At 46.5% G+C, this 24,019-nt stretch overlaps 1 protein-coding gene across 1 annotated transcript in view; it reads right to left on the bottom strand.

Annotated features, from left to right (window-relative positions):
* The window catches only part of FNDC1 (fibronectin type III domain containing 1), a 61,450-nt gene extending 40,604 nt beyond the window's left edge, over positions 1–20,846 (bottom strand). The window contains exon 1 of the mRNA XM_039568587.1: positions 20,777–20,846. Within this exon, the coding sequence (XP_039424521.1) occupies positions 20,777–20,846 (70 nt within the window). The remainder of the gene's footprint in view (positions 1–20,776) is intronic.
* Positions 20,847–24,019: the final 3,173 nt, after the last annotated feature.

The following is a 24,019-nucleotide window of genomic DNA, read 5'->3' as shown; positions in this document are numbered from 1 at the left end:
ACTTTTCACAGATTAACTGTCTACAAGTATTGCCAAAATTTCTCTGTGTGTCAGTACTGTAGGAAAGCATTTTCTAAATTATGTAAGCCCAAAGCACAAGGTCTAAGCTGAGGGTAAAACATCCTCTGAACAACCACACAAGGAGGCAGCTTGCACTTGCCAAATCATACAGATTCTTCAGAGGGTCTCATCAATTATCTAGCAAAGGAAAACACAAAATAGCTCCAGAAGAAAAAGGAAGTACTGACCCCTAGCAATCAATCTATAACTGCAGGGGAAAACATACCAAGTGACTCAAACCTATTAAGATACAAGAACAAAACATAGTTGAAATTTGAGGTCACAAAAAATCAGGCACTTCAATTTACCAGCACAAGTCTAGATACAAATTTTTCCTTTTGTCTTCCATAGTCAACAAAAACTTTTCTACACTTTGCTTCTATGTGCCGTAACTTCATGAGTGGAAAACTGGACCTATAAAATGTGTTCTGCTGCAGAGATAAGACATAACTTGGCACAGTCAGTAGACAATATCCATATAGTTTATAAAAAACTATCAATCTCTCTTTTCCCTTCAGACAGAAGTCTGGGAGACTGAGTGACCCAGCCAGGGGCAAAGTAACAGCTGGCAGGCAGAAATTGTAGCTGCTGAGAGATAACAAAGTCATCAGAAAAGGCCAAAAATGGTAGCTGGCAAATGAAATCCTGCAACGGGCAACTTGACCAAAAATCATCATAGGCTGCACTGCCGCAGCAAACTGGTGGAACTTGGGAGTTTTTTTAGGGGCAAGGTGGTGTTTTGTGTTATTTTAAATTAAGTTCTAAGCATCAAATGAGACTTACTGATTCTGAACCCTGTGCTTGAGACTACTGCTGCTTTACCAGACATAACAGTATGAAAGAGTAAAGAAAAAGTGCCGAACTGCTCAGTTCATTCATCCTCCTCAAAGAGTAGATCCCTGTCTTAAGAAGTCCTTAATTATTCCCTAAGCTCAACCAATTGTCCTCTGAGGTAAGAACCTTGCACGACTGACCATCTGCAATCCTATTTCACAGCTGAGCAACTCAGTTTATGGACACCCTGCAGTTTTCCTCTCAAAACCCACCACCAGGACTAGAAATGTACCTCAGCCAGATTCCTCAGCCAGTGGTTCCTAGATTTCTGAGCTATTTCTTTGGAAAACACTCTATATGCTATGCATTCCATAAGCGTCCAAGCCCTACCACCATGAAGGTGTCACCTGTACTTGCAGCAAAAAATGATAGGTAATTCATGAACAGAAAAAAAAGAGGCATTATATTTCGACTCTTCAGCTGGTAACTCTAAATTTAACTCCATTTGTGAGGTGAGACTCTTCGTAAAACATTCACACTCATATTGGCCACTCCTAGATGTAACCGCTTGAGCGGTGACACTCAAGTTCAGGACACACACGCCAAACACATCCTAAGGCAACTCTACAGGTGCCCTGTTTTTGGCAACTTGTGAAACCAAGCCAGGATTCTGCCCAGGGGTGCTGAAAGACTGAGGGATGCCACCCCCACAGAAAGGACCAGGGCAGCCTGCGAGTAAAGCCCCACACTTACGTGGCAGTGTTCATGTATTGGGTGTATCATGGCCAGACCTTACCAGAAAAAAGTTTATTGTTTTCAAAAATACTTTGCAACATGATCACTTCTTTCTTCTTCACGACCCTGACAGGTGCTATTTTCCACATGGTGCTCCACCATCTTCCAGTAGGTAAATCACTTTGTAGATTGGCTTTAAGGGTTGGGGCAATTCTGATACACCATCTTATTTTCTCACCCTATTTGAAATAGGTTATGAAACAGTGTATTTGAAAAGGTGAAAGCAGAGCTTTACTAGCAAAGCCAGACATCTAAGCTCTTCAGTCCTTGGTGCAACTTAAGGTTTTCAAACTTTGTTGATTAGTCATGAACAGGAAAACAAAAATGTCATTTTACTGTAACTGAAGAGCACAGGGGAAAGAAAACATCACACGTTTCTCATCCAGCAAGCCACACAGGGGTGGCTGCTCTCCTCCTCATCTTCACATACTCTGACTGTTACCTGTCACCATACAGCTAACCCCAAGCCACATGAGCAGAAAAGGAAAGAAGAAAGAGGACAGACACAATATCACAGGAAGATACTAATTTTCCACCCAAAAATTAATGCCCCATGTCACTTTGGCAAAGTGTTACTGGAATTTTTTTAAGTTGATGGTTTGATGCAAATTTGGTTGAGAAAATGTGAGCAATTCCACCAACTTCAATGAGGGCTGGACTGGGGCCATCCCAAGAAGAGTTCACTCTGCAAAGATATTTCCTGCAGTGGGTGAGCCAGCTCAAACAGTGCTGATGTGGCCCTCCGAACTGCGATGTGCTGACTGCTCTAAATGCACAAGACTCTAAGCTCAATGATTTCCTTCAGACCTGCCCTGGCACAGAGCAGAACACGAGCTCCAGTAGGGATCTTCAGAGCACTGCAGCAGTTAACACGTGTAAAAGCCTAAGTATGTGACCAGATGAAGTAGGACTGAAATGGGAGAACAAATCTACCCTGAGGCTTACTGGGTCGGTAGGTCCCCTAACGTTTTAAAATGCACTGTTAACCTTTTCCCTGTGTGGGCTAAACAACTCTTGCTGCTAATTTATACACTCAACATCAGATCTCCTCCTGGAAATAAGCTAATCAGTTAAAGCAGTAGAGTCAAGTGACATAAAAATCCTTTGTTTCTTGCAGAAAAAATAAAAAATCGTTTAGCACATTTCCACACGCTTCTGCTTGGCACAGAAAGCAGGGACTGGAACGCTTTCGTTCCTGCAAAGCACAATGGAATCTGTGCCATAATTCACTGGGCTCCAGTCAGGAGTTTTGGGCAGAGGACCAGTATCCAACGGTAATGTCTGATTTAAGGAAAGCGATTCATTATACATCTGTAGAGGAGTTACCTGGCATCCGGAGGACATTCTTTAAATTGACAGCATCAACAGAAGTTTCCAGTGCTCCCTTTGAAGAGCCCTCTGAATGCTAAGCACAGTGGACCAGGGCGTTTTCCAAATTCAAGAATGTAATTCTACACGATTAACACGTGTATTACGACTTAGGAAAAACCAACAGTGAGTTATTGAAGGCTTCACGTTCTCCCACTGACATCAATGCACAGGCTTCCTTCTGCATCAGTGACCTTTGAAGGGAGCCCACTGAGGCTGGGCTGTGTGTCTCTCACACCCACTGACTTTGGATGCCTCACATCTCGGCTTCTCCAATGATCAAACCACTGTGGTGGCAAAGGCCCCCAGGAACCCCACAAAGGCTGTCAGAGCACACTGCAGCCATGGACCTGGTCTGCAAGTGCCTGTCCAGGGTGTTGTCCAACACCTGCCTGTTCAGTGAGTTGGAGAAAAGACGGTATTGGAGTGACAACAGCTTTGGGGACTCCTTGCAGGGACAGAGCAGGTGAAACCAGCTGGCAAAGGTACAGGGCTGCCCTCACCATTGCTGACTTCACCCAGAGGCTGAGCTGGGGGACTCCTTTTCATTAATTTATTGGGCTATAATTGTCTGTCTGTTCTCCCTGAAGACTGTGCCCTTGGTATCTTGCCCTAATCATCATCTTGCTCATCTACATCTGCTAGTACATGTATACAGCCAAAACCTTTAAACTGCAAAAAATCATTGGTGACCATGTTGCTCATCAGGTAGGTATGGGCACAACAAAGAACTCCAGTATCAAAGCAAATGAAGCACACAGTCACTGCAACCACCTGTGAGGTACAGACAACAGGTATATGGTTGTGCACATTCCTTGCACGACATCTTCCTCTTGTCAGTCACCCTGAGGACAGAGCTGCCTTCTAACCCTGCTGCCTTGTAGGTGTGACTGGTTGGCTTGAACAGGCATGGTTTTAAAACTTGCATTTTCCATCTTTCCACATTCTTCTCAAGAGATGCTATGGACAGTTACACCTTAAAAACAGCCCCTTTGCTTTATTCTACATAGTCGTGTCACTACAGCATACATTTTTCACTTATAATCATCACTTGAAGACTGACATTAGTCTCACAAGCACTTAAAAATATCCCTCACCACATGCATTTGAGTTCTTTGATTCAAGAATTCATTCAAAAGTCTTCAGTGCTCTCCCAGCTTAAACATTGGTAGTTCCCAGCTGAAGCCTTGGTAGCACACTTTGTCTCCAACTCATTTTGAAACCTACTCCTGCTCTGGAGGGATCAAGTCATTGCTCCTTTAGGTCCAATTGGAGGACAAAAACCCCTGAGAGTCCAGAAGAATTGAGCAGGTGTTTTGCACGCTCTCCTGGATGCACAGCTCTGGCCCTGAGGCTCCTTGTTGCCACTCTCACTAATGTGCATGGCCTGGTCTCCAAAACACATGGTTTACATCAGGCCACTGTTTCAGTTCCTGGAGAAATACAGCCCACTGCTCAACTCAGCAGCCACTTCTGGGAGAGTAAAACATGAAACCTATTCCAGCAGCAGGCCTCCTGAAAGCTTCCAAACATAAGGCAGTGAGATGGATATGGATGGATATAGCATACTCTGTAAATTCAGGCACAGTATGTAGGGGTGTCACCCTTCTAAAATAAAATCCTCAATCACTAAGAGAAAAGGGAGCAGCATTTATGAAGAATGTACTTTGTATGTCATAAAAACTTTAATTATTCCCAATTCCCTAATAAGTACAAAACAGAAAAAGCTGATCATTTGGCAGACCCATTTCGGAAGTGTTTTTAAAACCAGCTACTCCAAAACCAGCACTGGAAGGTGGCTTTTAAACCTGCCACTCAAACTATCCCTGTGTCTAGATACATTTCCTCCACCTGGCTGTCTAATACTGACTTGCATTGATATTAGTCCATTTTTCTTTGGGCTCCTCATCAATGCATCTTTCAAGGTCCTGATAATATTATCTTGCATACATTTGAAGTATTTGAAGTTCTTCATCTGGTGAAAATAATTTTTTTTCTAGTGGATTGCTCTCTCTTACATGGCTTAACCATATCAACCAGAAATACTGCCAAAATGACTGACAACATAAGGATTTTTCTTCCTGTGCAGGACAGAGCCATAATTCCAACTCCAGCTGTTCCCTGAGAGTCCAGAAAACAGATGATTAGATGGTATCTTCAGCAGAATTAGGCTTACAGCCTTTAAGTTTCTGATAAAAAATAAAAATCAGATCTATAATATCTGAGTTTCAAATGTTAATGCAGGCATCCTTTCAATTTTCGTTTACTGACTTCAAGTCTAACCTTTTCTAAACTTAAAAATGGAAGACTGTAAGGAGGGACTGAATGCCTGTGGTACTCCACTTTGACCTGAAGCTCCCTGGCTTCACTGGAAACCTGTACTTTATCATGCCTGTCACTGAAAATTTAATTTGCAAGAAGGGGGACTCACTGATTTTACGGAAAAACAAGTTTATAGCAAAGCTCACCTATTTCTTTTACATCAACAAAGAGGAACAGCTTGAGGTGTCAATGGATCTGATAAAGCCATTGATCCCAAATGATTCCATACACACCCCTTCGACGCCTCACCTGCAGGATAAAGCAAGTATTAGTGCTTCTCTGCTGAAATGCACCTGAGGTTTCCCAGTGCTGACACAGCACTGCCTCACAGGACTCCTGGCTGTCTCAACTGGCAGCTCCTGTGACACTCAGATTCTTCCTAGTGGGCAAGAAACTCACATTCCTTGGCTTCATTGGATATTCAATTGTAGAAATAGCACAAATATCAACTTACAACATCTTAAGCCCTGTTTCTGAGATAAATCAGAGCCTGAGGCTCCTTTAAATGGTGCAGTGTGAATTTAATCTGACTGCAATCACAAACATGACAAAAGCAGAGGATGAAGTTAAAACTGAGCTTGTTTTCTTCCAGATAATCCTTGTACCAGCTGTTCTTTATCCCTAGTCCAAAGTTCAGTGACAGGAAGGAAACCTGCCTGAGAAAATTAGAACATGAACCCACACCAAGCAACTCATGACATGGCAAGACACTGTCAGGAATAAAACACCCCTCTTCAAAGTCTGTGTCTTTCCACGCTGTGTTCGTGACTGTAGACACCACATTGTTTTACTTCCAATTTGTTCTTGTTTTCATATTCATGTTCTTTATTTACTATAAATTGTGGTAACTTCTGTGTGTAACAGTCTAAGATGAAGCACACACTACATCAAAACCATCTCAGGAAAGCTAAGAGCAAACATAACATCACCACAAAGCTAACATACCTACAATTTTGGTTAGTTTCCTCTCGAAAATTAGGGACACCTGACTCATACTACTTTTTAATGCATATTTTTATTGTTAAAGAAGGTCTTGAAAATACACTGTCTATTGAAGAGAAGTGGACAGCACAGAAGATAAACCCACACACAACACATTCCTGAATACTTGGAAGCCACACCTTCCCTTGGCATCCCTGACTTCCAGCTGCGTGCATGCACCATCCTCACACTCTCCTCACAGCCACCTCTACAAAGGCTGGGCCCTTTAACAGCATTGGCCCTGGAAACACAACTTAAACCATGTCAAAGAAGCCCGTTGGTACCACAAGTGGTAACACTCTCCATAGTGGAGAGAACTGGGCTTTAAATACAGCTCACATTGCTCTCTCTGACTGCAGGAGAAGGTGGGAGAAGAAATCCCTGAGAGATTCCAAAGGCAGCAGGATCCCCCTGAGCAACTCCATGGCTCCTGAGGGCAGACCCAAGGGCACTCACACATCCATCTATCACTGGTGCCTGGGGCAAACTCATGGGTTTCAACAGGCTCTTCCATGCAAGCTCCTGGAGAGGAGAGGGCTTCCCTTTGCTCTCCACTACCCCAGTCTACTGCTTGTCCCTCAAACATTTCAAAGGCTGTTGGAGGAATGGGGATACTCTAAGTGCCACTTGGAAGTCAGGCAGGATTTTGGCTGCACAATCCGTGATGAGCAGCAACACTCTTTCCTCTAACAACCTGGCAATTTCCATGACAACAGCAGAAGAAGGCATGAAGACAACACAAAGCTTGCACCAGGATGGATAATATCCCTCTTGTAAAGTACACTGACTCCCACACTGAGAGCTGTCACCTCTAAGACACAATCTCTACATGTGTTTCTATGAGAAAGAACTGACTGCTGGTACAAATGCACATGGTAAAATCCACCATGGCAGTAAGAAGAAACATCAGCTGCTAGCACTGCTCCATTTAACTGAAGTTTCTGGTACTTTCATGAAAACCTGGAATAAAACAGAATATTTGCTCAGACTGACTTAGTCTCGGTGGCTTTCTCACATTCTGTGAAGCTGCCACTGAGGAAGTGTTTTCTTTAGAGATTTCCACATGAAAGAATATATGCAGAGCTTTCTTTAAGTTGAAGGTGAAACTGATGCTTCTCCACCCACAGCTGATGCCCACACAGGTATGGCTGGATGGGAAGGATGACAGGATTAGAAGCCCACAAATGCTCTTCTCTCCAGCACTGACACCAGCATGGAGCTTGTATGGTGCTGCCCTGCCCAGACTGGATGTGGGTCCTGGATGTGTGAGTTACGTTACTGCACTGCACTGCACTGCAGCTTGCCCACATTTATTCTCACCCCCACGCATGAGACAACTTATTTCCCTTTAGCTGGACCTCAATGGATACCCACAGGCGAGGTAGTAACAAAATGAGAGATTACTGTTTCTAGGCTGTCAGGCATCCCCTCCACCACTGCTCCCTCCCACCATGCCCGCAGCCTGAGGTAGCTTTGATGTGGCTTGGCAGGGGACACAAGTCAGAGCCAGAGCATGTGCTTCTGTGAGCCAACCTCTGTTCTGCTCCCCACAGCTATGGCCATAGATCTCCAGTAAGGAAAACACACCTATTAAAACTGCACTACTCATTAGGAGGCTAACTAAACCGTGGCATCTTTATGCTGTGCACCTGGATCATTTCTTATGAACCTAAATCTTCACTCCATTGCTCTCCTTTCATATCAGTGCAATCTCATTAAAATCAGTGACGTGCTACGGAAGCAGTCAAGTGAAGAATAAGGCCCTGCTTGTTCAAAGGCTGAAGAAAACATTGTACGTAATTATCCTGATGGAAGATGTGGGCTAGGCTTATGAGAAGTCACAGCAGGCAGCACAGTTCTCTTTCTGCACCAGCTTTCACTCCAACCTCATCAAGCAGTGGTCACCAACATCAATAAAGCGCAAAGCTTTGCATGTTTCGTTCATATTATTCACTTTATATGAGAATTTTATTTTTCATTAAATACTTCTATCCAAACACCCGACTTCCTTCCAAATTTCTCTCAGCTGTTGGTTGCTGGGATGTTTCATGGCCCTTCCTCAAACCAGGAGACAAACGGTAGCCTACAGCCTACTCTGTATTGGTTTGTGACACGCTCTGGGAGGAAAGTGACAACTCTCAGTCACCTTCACCTTCACATCCCCTGAAAAACCTGTTCATCTTGGGCACTTGAAGACCAGAAAGATATTTCTGAAATGAAGATTGGATTTGAATCCAAAGTGTTGGCAACCTGGATGCTGTGGCTCTGCTTTTAGTTCATTCCTTTATGCATACCACAGACTTCACCAAATCATGGTCAAGCATCCTACTTGCGGTTGGGGGGGTGGTTTACACCTCTCTCTGAAACCACCTCAATATAGATAGATACATTTGCTCCCATACCCTATGAAATAGCACAGATTTTTTAATCTACTGGAGATTCATATGTTTATGTAAAGTCTTTCCATTCCATCTCTAGCTGAAGTGCATGTTCAACTTTCCATTCAAACTGCCAAAAATGCTTCAGACTCACAAGGTCAGAGAGTAGGAATTCAGGCTTCATCATTCATTGAAGGAAAAAAAAAATTTAGAACACTCCATTTTTATTTCATATTTCAAAGCCTTTCATAAATCAGAAAAGTTGCTTTCCCAAGGTGCAGGTTTGCTAAGACCAAAACGCAGGCTCAATGTTAGTCTCTGCTCTTTCATTAGCAGCTCTCAGAGATTAAGTTTCTTCACAGAGACTGGAAAACATACATCTTAAAATAACATAGCCTTTGCTGCTTCCTCTTAATGGAAAATGCAAATAAAAACCACTAAAATATTATTTATCTGCCTCTAATATAAAACTGTTCACAATTCATGTCTTGAAATAACACCCGCTCTGATTCTTCTAAGTAACTTTTTTCCACATTATTTATTGCAAAAGCTCTTTCAGAAAGTACACACGTAGCTTTGTACCCTAAAAGGGAAGCTGGTGGCACACACTCCAAGGCTCCCAAAGTGCAAAACTCATAGATCCTAGATAAAGTGCATGCCAGGGAAATGGACACAATACTATTATTGCTATTCTTAGGAGCTCATATTAGGTTGGGCTCGTATAGACACAGATCTTCATTACTGATAAATTACTTTCTTATTTCATTTCATTTCCAAAGAGCAACTTTCTGCAGTCATGTTCAAAGCAATGTCTCCATGCAAAGCCCTGGGCTGTTTCACACATTATAAGCAGTTCTATCATAGCTGAGCAGACACAACTGTGACACACAGCAGCAGCCACCCGGATTCACCTCATCACGGTTTGTCACGCACTAGCTGGGACAGTTGGCAGAGATTTTACCCAACTAATACCCTTGAAAAGCATCTGAACATATCAAAAAGATGCAGTCACAGCTCTGCAGGTTTGCAAAAGAGAATCTATGCCATCTTCCTTGGGTTAGCCCAGGGATATCTAAAACTGAAAATACATGTATCTACATTGGTTTGGTCTCCAATGCTGAGGTGCAAGACTTGCAGCTTCTCCCCACAGAGCACAGAATATCCCCGACCAGTGGGATATACAGCAAGAGGAGCCGCTGGGAAAGAAAGTCAATCCTTCATGTTAACAAAGCCTCTGCAAAAATCAGGAGAGCAAGTCTCAGGAAGGGCTTCCAGAGTCTTTAACATGCCATAGCTAGCAGCCTGCTAGACCTGTACATTACTGATGTCCATGGACTCCTATTTTATGCTATTTATGTTTGGTGTTTGAACACCCAAAGTAGGAGATTTGGAAGGATGGATGCAGTGGAAGGGTGTATTGATGCAGCCCACTCTCTGACTGCTGCTGGGTGACCTGTGACACCGAGCTGACACTGGTGCAGTTCAGAGGAATGAAGCTTTCTAATACCAAAACACCCACCCAGCATTGCCTGCTCTGCTTGTGAGCTCTGAACCACCCATCACCAATGCTGGTGACCTATAATGAGGTAGTGAGGAACAATAATTCCCCTTCTCTTCAAACCTGAGCTTCTGAGGAAAACCAACCCTTACTTCTGTGGCAGTGGTATCCTCTCCTGTCGCAGGGCTTTGCCTACATCTATATGGCATGCAAGGACATGTTACTCAGTTATGGCAGCCTGAATCTGGGTATTCTGTGTGGCCAGTGGGAAGCAGGCCTGCAACAACAGCAGAGACAAAGTCCTACCCTGGATCCCTCAAAACAAGGCTGGCTGCTAAGGGCAAGGCAAAGAAATTTGCACTATTTTACAAGTAGCTTAAGCAACTTGCTACCGTTTTGTGGGTTGGCCATCTGCTACCATTCAGTAGCACAAACATTTTGCTAAAGCTGCAAAGCTTCCTGAAACACAGTGATTTCGTTCCATACAAAGGGGCCCCAAATTACTCAAAAGCTCCTACAGACATTTTTAAGTTTCAGTATTTGCCTTCTCAGTTTTTATAGGGACTGCTTGCAACCATAACAAAAGTTTGGAGGCTTTAAAAATGTATTTATATAGCACAAGTAGAGAAAAAATATATTTGCAGAAGGTCTAACTGCTGAAAAAGCCAAATGGCTCATTTCACATTGCCAAAAATCTTGCAAACTCTGTGTCTAATTTTATGAGGTTCTTATGTTTGGATTCATAGGGTCTGTTTCTGCCACCCTTACTGAAATTACTAGCAGCTTGTTCTGTAAGGGTCTTTTTAGATTTTTAGAAAAATCTTGCTTCTCCCAAAGGAAAGCAACAAGTAGAAAGGTAGGCATGTGCTAAAAATAATTCCCCCTGTCTTCAGGCACACCACCTTCCTTCAGAAACATCCATTCTAACTCCTCAGATATTCTGATGCTTACTCCCACCAGACCAGGAGGTCCATCAGTTACCTGAGCTCTCACTTCAGCACTTCAGCTTTCTCAACTGAGCTGAATCCTTCCTCTCTCTCTGCTGGTGGTCCAAAAACATAAATTAAAAAAAAAAATAAAATAAAAAAATAAAAAAAAAAAATCTTGCTTTCTCTTGTATTTCCTTCTCCCTTCCCTCTGTTGACACGTGCATGGACATTTCCTTCCTTCCCTCCACTCCCAAAGGCAGTATGGACACCATCCTCTCCCAGACACACTCCCCCTGTGCTGCTGTGCAGGCAGAGCTGTGAGAGCTGTGCCCACACCACGCTGCCTGTGACTGCTCTGTGCTAGCATAACACAGGACAGCTGGCTTGTCACCACCACAAGGAAAGACTTAAGCCAATGCAAGGCCACTTCTCTTTTAACTTCACTTAAGTTGTGGTTTGAAATCTGTTTCCATCCCTCCAAGGTTTCACACTTATTCCCATTCCCACATCACATCATCAGCTGCAGGTTTCCAGCCCGACCTGCACAATGAGATACCAAACACAACCAGAATCCCACAATGTCTCATAGCACTCACCATCCCTCCCTGAGTAATTTAAACAGTTGTTTTGCAGAGGAAAGTGTGTGTGCAGAGGTGTCTGGCCCTCAGCAATCAGCACTTCCAAGGGCCATGGCACATCCTGCACTGGGGGCTGACATGCTGGGAGGGCAGATGAGGCGCACATACGTTCTGAGACATCTTGTGGCAACAAACTTGCACTCAGCAACTGAACTCCAGCAGCTCTGACCTGACTGGGAAGGGCTTTCATGAAGACATGTACACTGCCCACTGAGCATTCAGTCCCCTGACTCCCATTTAAGCATGTACTCAGGCTCTTGGAGGACTGGCTTGATCTACAGTAGCCATTAAGAGTGAAGAAAAGGAACTCAGTGCCCTGGCACAGCAATCATCACATGGCAAACACAATAATACATTACTGCACACATGTAACATGAAAATTCATCTTGCTAATATTGCTGTTTAAGGTTTAGACTTTCTAGGTTTTCAATACTGCTGCTGCTCCATCACAGAAGATCTTTTCTGTTTAATTTCATTTTCTCTTGACTTTGTTTCTTTGTAAAGACAGCAATTTTGCTTTGGCATACATTCAGCTTTGGGCAATTGGGCAACTCACAAGATATCAGTCATTACTTCTTGTTTGGAAAATTTGAAGTAGAAGAGAGCAGGGTATTAGGTTGGGCAGTTCTTCAGCACTGCAGCATGGGAAAAAGCATTCAACTCATTTTTAAAACACGGCCAGTGGAGCTCGGGAAAGATGAGATGTCACTTTGAAAGTTTGTCTTAGACCTTTGAATGAAACCAGGCCTTGTGATCCCCAACCCACATCCCCAGTAACACCACCTTAGACACGTGTCAAATGCACATATTAAAAATACATGTGATCTGAAATCATCCTGAAGTCTCAGACCAGCAAAGCCAAATGGACCAGTTCCACGGCTGCCATTTGGTTTTAAATTTTTTATAGCACCTCTTCTTTGGGAGACCAGAAACATCAAACCAACAGCACAGCTGGTGTCATACGTGAAATCCCTATTTGTGCTTGGTCTTTGCATATTAAGTGCTTTAATTAATTAACTTTGAGTTAAATATTTTTAGATTAAATCTTCAAATTAACCCATCAGCCCAGGTACAAAAATCCACTTCCATTATCAGTGTTTTCAATTGTTCAAAATAGTTTATTAAGAGAGTTGCACCCTTCCCAGTTAAAAATTCCCCAGTTAAAAATCACCAACTTGCCCCTTTCAAACTTCAAACCACCGGTACACCATAAGAGTTACCCTTCCTGTGTTTACTGTATACTTTTACAAGTGTTTTAAGATGTGTTGGATGTATTTTAATACCTTTTTTAGGTGTTTTCACTTGCATTCTGATTCCAAGGCCAAAAACCCCAGTTCTAACAGCCAGCAGCTATTTTTAGCCATAGAGCCATTACTCTGCAGGCAAGCTCCAAGGCAACCTGAATACCTGAATTTTAATGAAGGCATTGTAGCTCCCTTATCTCAACTAGTATCACCCCTCTGACAACGATGAGCCATTGGTGGATAGAGATATCTATCAAAGGGAAAGAACCAATCACTTACAACCGAAGGGGCGGGTTGTGGGCAGACTGGGGAGGAGCAAAGACACTATAAAAAGAACGAGGCAGAGAGGCGGGGTCTCTTTCCCCCCTCGCTCTCTGCAGGCTAGCTGTGGGGGACGCCAGTGCTGGGTGTTAAAAGCCTACTCCTATTAAGGAGCCGTTAGTAATTTTTTCCTGACTTTGGACCAGCTAAAAGTCAGCCCAGCACTGCAAGTTCTTTTTCTCTACCCGAGGTCTAATGCTGTCTCAGCCAGAAGATCTCAAATCCCTGCGCTCCTGGGGCATACCATCTACCGAGCCATAGGATCCCAAATTTTTGTATTTTTCTAATTTCTGTAATTTTTCAATTTTTCTGTTTTCAATAAATTAATCTTTTTAAGAGTTGTCTCATTTCTCACAGCTGGGACAAAGGCTGACACGAAGCTCAGCTGATGCAGACAGCAAGGCTGCAAACACGTAACCCAGAGCATCCACTCCTGCAAAGTGCAGCGAGCCCTTGGCCGAGGCACCAGATCGCTGTCGGCTTCACACTGCTGCAGCCTCTTGGCTCCTGAGCTGAGGGCCATCTGCAATGCATCCCATGCTAAAGACCACACAAGTACGTCACCAAACTCGGCATGGCTTCAAAAGGTGATGAAAAGGAAAGACATGCAGACTATGTGAAAGTGCAGCTTAATTGCTCACGCAGAGTCAGATTCTGATGCCATTAGGTACTTCCATGGGGCTGCCACATGAAGCAAGACACTACCCAGCAGGAGTTACAGCATCTAAATCCAGCTCTCCATCTATCTGGCTACAGCCTGTGTCCTGCAGTGCTCTCAGAGCTGCCCAAAGATCTCAGCAGCAAAGGCAAAATTAAACACTGTCTTCCTGAGGCTGAAAACATGAAGCCTGGCTACTTCTCAGGCTGCAGGGTGGGTGCTAGGGGTGGGCACTGGGTGCTGCTCCCACACTCCCCTCCCTCAGCAGCAGGAGCATCCAGGGGCTCTGAGAGGGCTGGCCAGGCAGATGGCAGGGCTTGGGGCTGGACTCTGGGTATCACAAGCTTCCAGCCATGGCAGCATGTTTTGCCAGTTACATCTGCTTCTTTCCATTGCGGGAATTTTAAGGTAAACTCAGTAGTTTTTCCTTGATACCTAAACCCTTCTGTACAGCCTTTCAAGGATGCCACTCTGAAAGAAGGGATTAAGGTCTTCATAACAGAATACTAAAACAAATTATATTGACTATTCAATTTCTCTTATTTCTGTCTTCTTTTTAGAGACAAGGAAACACTAACATTCCAGCTCCAGCCATCCTGCACTTTTTCCCAAAAAGAAGTTTCAGTCAAAATATTGCATCCAACTATACAGTAAACATGACTAATAACCATTTGAAGAGTGGCCTCTTATTTTACAGCAAATGTACAACCAACTCCTGCAATGGAAAAATAATCAGTTTAGCGCAGGAAGAATACAACAGTTGGAAAGATCTGCTGGAACCAGGACCACTGCGAGATGCCCAAAAGGACTTAAAAACTATGTAATAGTGAAATAGCTGCACTGGAACTGTGAAACATGAACACACTCCACAGTCCTCAAAGAGTACTTTACTCTGTTTAATGAAGAGCTGATTTGATGACTGAGTTACTCACTGAAGAGGGCTGATTTAAAATGCACACTTCTCCAGACCACTTTTTAATACGTACATAGTTAAATTTGGATGTACGTTTTATGTGTTCTTCCAGGATGAGGAGAAGCTTGGACTGCCTTCCTTACCACAGGATTTCAGCATTACATTTGATGTAACTAACAATTTCTCTTTGTTTAGGAAAAGCTCTCTGTTTAGAGCACACAATTTCTCTATGTCTTGGGTCTTTCTTCCACTTTTCCTTGCTTCACCACTCCTTGAAACTATTTGCGTTAAATACAGGCCTGCCAAATGCAAGCACCTATACTTGGTGGAGTACACCATGGAGACACATGCAGGCTGATTTCAGAGGCACTGACAAGTGCTCAGCTCTCAGCACAGCACAGCAATGTGACACAGCCAGGGCACACAACCCAGCCTGGCACGTGGGACAAGCTGCTGTCTCCCACTGCACAGACGTCATTTATGAAAAGCTAATTAATGGTGGGCCACAGCTTACAAGTTCAATGAGAGTGAGGTACAGGGACTGCTGCTTGAGAAAGGTACAATTTAACCCAGAGAGATTTTAACTATCCTGAAAGTGCTGTGAACAGAACAAAACATGCTGAAGTTTAAACACACATTTGCAGAAAACCTGAGTAGGAGAGAAGACCTTACACGACATCCCAGACAGCAGTTCCAGGGAACTGGGGAGGAGGAATTGCCATTTCCAGAGCTACGTGACCCAGAAGCCACATGCCTTAGGAGGGCAGGACACAGGACAAGAGGTGTGGAGAGAGGTGGGTACCAGGTCCCATCCAGCAGAGAGGAGGCAGAGGGAGCTCAGCAGCCTGCACAGGTCTTGCTGGGGACCAGAAGCACATGAGCTGTCAGCACAACCTCTCATCTCCCCACGCAAATCAAGACCACGCAATGAAGGAGACACTGTGCAAACACTGTTTGATGTCGCTCTTGTTAACTCTGCTACTGGTACAGTAGTTAAGCACTCAACCATGTGGTACACTGTGGAAAAAGTTATTTTTCATTACAAGCTTGTCTAAAGAGGAACCAGGGAAAGCAGACACTTTCCAGGTGCTTGTACATCCCCCATAGGAAATTACTCCAACTACAGAGGTGCTGCAGGCAAAAGCTCAAGTAAGAGTAAATGTGAGAGCTGGGATCAGAGTGTGCATTATCAATCTAGCCAGGTACAACGGCAGCACAGAATCCCACTGGTCTAAATGCCTCTTTGGTAAGAGCAAGCAGTGGAGATGCAGGACTAAACCACACCACCCCTCTAAATCCCTGGGCATCCACGGCATGGAGGAAAGTTAAGGAACGTGTGTCCTGAGACTCAGAGAACAGACAGCAAAGCAGAAGATCTCAGCAGTTCTTGTTGGTTTTTTTTTTAAATCTTGTGCTATTTAAGCCACTGTCTTGATCTTGGCAGTGCTTATTTTGGCACTTCAGTTTGTGAACATTCAACACAGACTGTAGGTTTTGCAGCCAACAGTGCAACAGAATAAACAGCAGTATAGCAAACACATATAAGAAAACGTAAACATGATTTCAAAGGCTTTCTATTGGGTCATGCACAGCAAAGGATTTTTCAGACAACCTCACATTTCTTCTAGACACCCATCACTCCTCTACTGACCTGAAAATGTAAGCCGTACCACTCCTCAGGGGCTATGGTGTTAGTTCAAACATAGCCAAAATGCAAGTTCTCAACCCACGTGGAAGCAAAATACTTGGGCTTCTCATGAGACAGAGGGAAAGGATCTGCTCAGGTTCAGTACCTGCTGCTCCCCTCTGGATTTCACTGCCTCGCAGCCCAGCAGTTCATTGCTCTCTCTCGTGCTGGGCAGGGGCACTGGCTGGAGAAGTGAAGCCATCTTTCTCATCTTGGGGAATAATGAAAACACTCATAGATCCAAGTGAATTAAATTTCAACTTCATTCAAAGGAATAAAAACAATCCCGCAGTGCAGCACACCAGTGAAACTGTTGCTGCTTTAGGGAGCTGTAAAAGAGAAATGACACGTGGCAGAAAAAGAAAGGTAGGGGTAGAAAAAGACAACAGGGAGTGCTTGCACCTCCCTGAGGGATTCAGTGCAGAGTCTGCAGGGCTGGGAGAACCCTCTCAGGGCTGCACAAAAGTGTGGTACACCTGCAGCTTGGGGGAGAAAATAGCAGCATGGAGCTTCCCACAAGGAAGGCACATCAATGTCCACACCATTCACTCTGGAGAAGTGACCACTTCTCCAGCTTAGTGCATTAGCAGTCTGCAGGAGACATACCTAGCATCTGTGCTCCCTTCCTCTTTCCTCGCAGAAAGCACAACCAAAGGTAAACGTTCCCATGATACATGCATGCCCCTAGCTATGGTTCACTTGGGCAGGCAAAGAGGGAAGTAAAGGAACACTAATTTATGAAGACAGGTAACTCAAGTTAAGCAAGATAAGCAGATCCTGACACTTCAAAACTAAGGGGGAAAAAAAAGTGTTGATTTGGCTGCATTTTTTTGCATATTTGGGATCACACCGAGGCTACTGAACACGGGTTCACTCTAGAGGTCTTTGGTTACGAAAAGGTTCCAGTCCTGATTATACCTGAGCTGCAACAGCATAAATTTAAGAGACCTAATGCCTGGTGCCAGCACATCCCAATGCCAACTTAGCCACACTCCTGAGCACTTCCTCAGTGACAGAGGGAGATATGTGACATAACTCCTAGCTAGAGAAACCATGGATCCTAGACATGCACCAGAAACTGAGCCTGAAGGAAATACTGCTGTTCTTCGTTGATGTGAAGACAACAGCCCACATGCAGACAGCTGCATAAAATTTGAAGCAGATCTAAAGTCCAACCCAAGTTATCTTGAGAACTTTAGAAGTCACATTTAAGTGTCCTACATGGGAAATATGAGCACTGAATGTGTCTGAGGTATATTTTGGGGCAATTGAATGCTCACTCAACACAGGGGTCATAGAGACAAGATCCTATTCCCCCTGCTGGCATGTCTTTGTCTTGCTGCATTATCTACTCAGCCCCCCTCTAACTTCTTTCTGTATAGATCAGCTTCTGAAAGCATCTTCTTAACCATATGTCCAGCCAAAATCAGTCTGCGTGCTGTCTGAAGAGCTGGAATCACAGACTTGGACAGCACAGGAGCTTTCATACATCTGACACACCCAGAGGCTGGTACAGAGCTATACAGTTAAGACCATTACAGCACTGTCCTAAATAACTGAGAAGATACATTCCTTAGAGCTAAATGAAGTGGAAAGTTTCCTTGGAGACCCTTCTGCTTTCTCTGTTTATGTCAGACAGTCTAGACACGGAAGGAAAATGAGAGTTAGTATTGCTGTCAGAAAGGCTCGTGCTCTGAGCATAGCCTCTTCTTAATGTTTCTCCCAAGTTTCTCTCACTGGCCACAGGTGGGGCTTGTTTGTCTAAGCTAATAAGGTGGGTTTATATAGCAGGACTGTTTTCCATAGTCAGTATCCATTCTTCCCCACATGGGATCTGGCAGCAAGGAACAAATCTCTCTTGGCAGTACACAAAGCGGATCTGCCCCCCAAGCTGGCTCCAGCACAACACCCTTCTCTTACGCTTTCTTGGCTTGAGGATTGCCACAACAATCCTGGGCACAGGCCCCACACTGACTTTCCATTTTGATAAACAGAGCACAGTCAATGACAGCACCAGCCCAATGCCAGACCCTTACTGGGGAAAACTCTTTCCTTTCTTTCCACAGACGAAACTTGAAGGGCTCTTTCACTTCGCTGGAGCCCATCCACTGAGCCAAGGCAGCCTCCCTGTCTCCCAGACACGGCACTTGGACAAAGGCTCTGAAGTGCAGAGTGAGTTTGGGACAGGTCCCCTAGACAGAGCACATGCAGTGAAGGTGGTTGGCAGGGACCATTTCAAACACAGCTAGAAGGTGAGAAAGCAGGACCAAGGGCAGCAAAAATGCTCAGCAATGGCTTTTACCCCAAGAAAGAGCTCCAGGATCCACCAGCCCTCCTACCTGAGGCTGCACTTGTTCAGGACACAGTCTGTGTATAGTAGCTTATAAACCACTCTCTAGACTGGAGAAGGAAAGTGGTGCCCATTCAATGTGGCCAGCACACCCCCAAGGACAGGGAGCACACATGCAGCCCACATCCAGTCCTGTACAGCCACTCTGGGGTTAACAACAGTATTCCCACTCCAGCAGGTTTTGGTGTGCTCCAGAGTTCCATAGCTGGGAACCACACAGAGCTCTGTGCAACACTATGCCAACACATTTGGGTTTGTTCAGAAATTGGCCTAATTTTTACAGCACATTGGTGTGGGACTGCAAACAAGGAAAGACTATATGGATATTACATGCAAAATTTTTAGTGAAGGATCAGAATCTCCAAGAATCACTTTACACAGTCAGGGAAGCAATAGCCTGCAAGCCCTCAACAGTTAAAACTTTTCCTCAGAAACTATGACACTTCCCATGGATATTTCCCTCAACAGCAGAACACAAACTCCTCTGCTCCCTTCCCTCCTCCTCTCACTTGCCAGTAGGCAGCCCAGAGATCCAATTCCCCCTCCATTTACCACTGCCACAAGGGAGCAGTATTATAAATCCGCTTCCGGGGGTGTGATCCCAAGCTTAACCTGGATGGGCATAGCAAATTACAGAAAGAAAGATTGCGGTTCCAGGTTAAACAGATCATTCCTTTCCGGTTGTTTAGCTGCACACTAAAACTCACCAGGAGCCACGGGTGACATGAAGTCCCGGGCTCTGCTGCACAGCCCAGAGCTGCAGGGAGGGTTGGGGAGGATGCTGTCGTCCTTGGCTGGCTCCTCTGCAACTACAGCACGGGGCTGGAGATGGGACAGCCGCCACATCCGGAGCCTGGGGACAAGTGTCCCTGTGCCGCTATGGCCACTGTAGCCCCAACAGATAGAACCTGGCGCTGAAATGCCTCCGTATGTGTGTCTGTACCTGTCTTCAGCCGTGCTCTAGTGCAGACCTCGCGGGTACAAGCTGAGGAGATTCGGTTCGGCATTGCCTGCGGTGCAAAAAGTGCCGAGGGGGCTGCAGTGAACGTACACTGCTTCCACAAGGGAAAGGACGGGGCAGATCTGCCACTGCCTCCCACAACCCCACCTCCAGAGCAGCTTAAACCGGAGGCTGAGAGCCCGGAGAACTCTGACAGCAGCGCCAGCCTCGCCCAGGCTGATACAGGGTTCGATCCACAGGACTCCGGCGGCGGGAACGAAGAGAAGAGGGATCTCTCCTGCCTTCCCGGGGAGATGCAGCGCTGGGCTGCCCGGTGTCAGTGCCGCTAACCGCGCGAGCGCCGCTCCTCAGCAGAGCCCAGACGGGACGATGGAACCAGCACGCGGTTCCAGCGGTAAAAAGGCATCCACGGGCTGAAGGCAAGCGGGAGGCTGTCACCCTCCGGTGCCCTCTGCTCACGTCTGGCCGCGAGCGTCCTTGTGGGCTGCAGCCCTGCGCTCCGGAGCAGCGGGCTAACCCCCGGAAGGTCCTGGCCGCTCTCCGAGAGCCGGGTGACCCTCGGTGCCGAGGCGAACCCGGCTTTGCAGCTCCCCTGCCCGCTCGGGTCTCCCTCCGCGCCCGCGGGGGGCACCGGCCGAGAGGCTCGCACAAACGGGGCAGAGGCAGGTGCCTCCGCCGGGGCAGGGAGGCGGCCGGCTCGGCCAGGGTGTCCCCCGCGATGCCGCCGCGGTCCCTGTCCCCGTGCCGGGCGGGGGCAGAGAGCGGCGCCGCTGGGCATCTCCAAGCACCGTGTCACCCGTGAGCCCCCCGGCCCGCGGCACCTCCCGCCCCACGCCGCCGGGCAGCGACACGCGTGGGACGGCAGGCGCTCACCCCCGCGCGGGGTGGCTCCCGCGTACCTGGCAGGGCGGCGGGCAGCAGGGCGGCCAGGAGCAGCAGGGCGGCCCAGGGGCCGGCGGGCCCCGCCATGAGGCCGGGGGCGCGGGGCGCGGGCGGCGGGAGCGGCGGGGCGCGGAGCTGCCGCCCGCCCGGCGAACGTCTCGGCGGGGCTGCCCCGCTGCTGCCTGCGCGCCCCGCCGTCTCCTCCTCCCGGGCTGCCGGGACACTGCAGCGGGGCGGCCCCGCGGAGGCGGGAGCTGGCCCTCCGCCCCCCGCGGGGCCCCGGCCCCGGCCCGCCCGGCGCCCCGGCCCGCCCCGGCGGCCGGTCCCCGCAGCATCCCCTGCCTTGGCGTGCGCGCACCTGGCTCCTTCGGGAAACATCTCCCCAAGGAGACGACGACCTCCGAGCCTGCCCCGAGCCTGCCCCTCGGCACCCAGGGGAATTCCACCTGTCCCCTGCGTGTTACACGCACCCTCCGTGCTGCCTTCTGTCTTGGCCCCTGTGGCACTGCACCTTCCCAGCTGGGGTGGATATTCAGTCCTGCGTGGATACAGGGTCCACTGTACAGAACTTTCTATACCGGGTTGTCTTTCCTTCTTCACATCATCTTTGGTTCTTTCTGAACCCTGGCCAGGGTTTTTACTTCAGTAGCCTTGCACTGGAGAGATGCACTGTTAGATCTGTAAGGCACTTTGCAGTCCAACTTGTCTGGCTCTTCCCACAACACTCCAACCCATATCCCCCATCTACTTTTTGCTGCATTGCTGAAGGATATTTCTGCAACAATTATGGGTCCTCTGCTGCAGAAACTAAGCAAAAACCAAACCAAACCAAAACTAAATGGGGCATAAAAATTCTTGCCTGCTATGAAAGGAGAGGAAAGATATGGGGAAAAATAAACACCATATTTTCTGGGAAAAACAAACAAACAGACCAAACAAACAAAAGAACAAATAAAAGGAAGGCAAATAGCAGGGGCAGGCTTTGCACAGGAATCTGGCTCCACACCTCCTTCTGCCCAGACACAGGCTTTGGCCTGCTGCCACACAGCTCCATGGCTGAGCGCATGGAGGACTGGCACAGAGTGGCTCCAAAGTCTCGGGCTACATCTCTGCTGAGGGATGTACCTGCTTCTGGGGCTCTGGCCCTACTCCCCACTCTGGGCCTCCTGGCCAAGCTGCTCAGACTCCCCTGCCCAGAGGAGCACACTGGCTGTGTCCCCACTTGTATCAGTGGACACACAGTATTCTTCGTGCCCTGCGTGTTACATATGTGCATTTTCATTGTGTTCAGCATCCAAACTGAGGTGCAGACAGTGTTAACTGATGAGCTGAATGTGTGTTCATAGCAGAACACTGTAGGCTGCATACCCTGGTGATGTTACAGTGGGATGGTGTTGGAGAGCTCTGTGGGATGTAGGGAGCCAAACCTGGCAGCTGCTCATCCATACTGGGTATGGGGCATCCTCCTGCAAAACTACGCCTGGGTTTTGTTTCACTGCAAGGTGATCACTGCACTCTGTGAGGAAGCCTGGGAACAAGCTGAGACTGGAGCAGCCATTCACAAGGTAGGGACTGTAGTCCAGAACTAAAGCAGGAAGCCACACTGGGACAACCAAAGGCAGTCCTGAGTTGTGGGCATCTCCAGAAGGCTGTCTTTCACCACCCCTGGAATATTTCCTTCTAGAACTTGACTGCTACAGCCTGGGAGAGGCTTTTAAAAACAAAGCAGCATACCAAACAGAAGGAGTCTCTAGATGACAGGGTTTCAGAGAGCTCGAGTTAAGGCACATCTGTAGTACCACGTGTTCAGTATATCGCTGTCTGTTGCAGCCTCCTGGCTTTGCATCACACTGAGCAACACTGGTCACTGCACCCCTCATTGCTCTGAATGGTGCCCCTGCTGAATGGTGCCCCTGCTGCTTGAGCATCACTATGCTTCATTATCCTCTTTCAGCTTTGGTTCTCCCCTTCCTAAGTGACATTCTCAAGGATGTGGTTTGCAGTGCAGTAGCATCAGTCATATAGTGAGGAATGGAATGCCGAAGTGCAACTTTGAAAGGCCTTTTCTGGATTATGAATCAAGGACTGAATTGAACACTGACTGGTTAAACACATGCAATTCTCACATGGGACACCAGCTGTTTCTGACAGAAGACAGCTACAGAAAAAAAACCAGAAACAACCACACTGATCTGGGTATTTGGGTCAAAAGTTTTAGCCAATAAACCTGGGTAAAGAGCATCTGTTAGAGTCAGGGATCTTAGCATCACAGAAATACAAATCCTGCCTGTTATCTGCAGCAAGAGCTGTTCTGTGTAAGGAAGGTATTGTTGTACATGGTGGGCATTTGGGAATGACAGTGGATGTAGTTAGTGGCACAATGTGACTGTGCCATTACTCCCTGGCAGGGATGTGTGAACTTGCCCTAAGAGAAAATGGTAACTGGCAAGGCAGGAGGAACAGCCTCACCATGCCCCTCTAGCACTCATACAGCCCCCCACACCCACCAGCTGGTCATGGGTGGCAGAGGCGACACAGGGGACCCCCCATGGGAGCTGACATTGCTCAGCAGGCTCAAGCGCACTTGCTGCTTTTTAAAGCACAGCTCTGAAAAGGGAAAACCACGGCACTTACCAACTGGAGCCAAAATGCTCTATAGGTGCATTGGAAAAGGTGAATCTTTGCAGAGTACACAAATCTGGAAGGGGTTTTATTTTCCTCAGTTGTTTCTTCATTGCTTGCTCTATGCAAATGCATCCAGGGAAGACAGAAGGTTGAACATGTAGGAGTGCAGCCATCTCTCTGGATGAAACTATCCACCACGCTCGCCTGCATGGGTTGTGCAGTCTTGGATGTTTTTCATTTAAAAGACAGAATTCCATTGAGAATGTGGATAACTCAGGAAACAACCAAGATGCCATGCTGCAATGAGTATGGACTTGTTCCCATGGCACTGTGAAATTTGTTTCTTTGCAGGAAAGGAATTTTCTGTAATTAGCCCAGTTGATATTAGTGTAATATATACGATTAAATTACAGCTTAAATCAAGACAAAGGGTATTTGGGATTGCTGATTCTTTCTCTCTTGTTTATGCAAATGCTTCTCTTGAAGCCATATGAGGCCAGACAAATAATCACTATATGCCGGAGAATCCTGAGCAGATGCAAAGCACCAGCAGTTTGTTTTCAGGATTTCTAGAAAACTCATTGAAGCAGGTCATCAGCTGGCACAATCTAGCAGAGCTTCTTGCCTCATGTTTT

The sequence above is a fragment of the Corvus cornix genome, chromosome 3 (assembly GCF_000738735.6).
Source record: "Corvus cornix cornix isolate S_Up_H32 chromosome 3, ASM73873v5, whole genome shotgun sequence".
NCBI lineage: Eukaryota > Metazoa > Chordata > Aves > Passeriformes > Corvidae > Corvus > Corvus cornix.
Note: the sequence above shows the minus strand (reverse complement) of the source record. Positions and strands in the feature narration are given on the sequence as shown.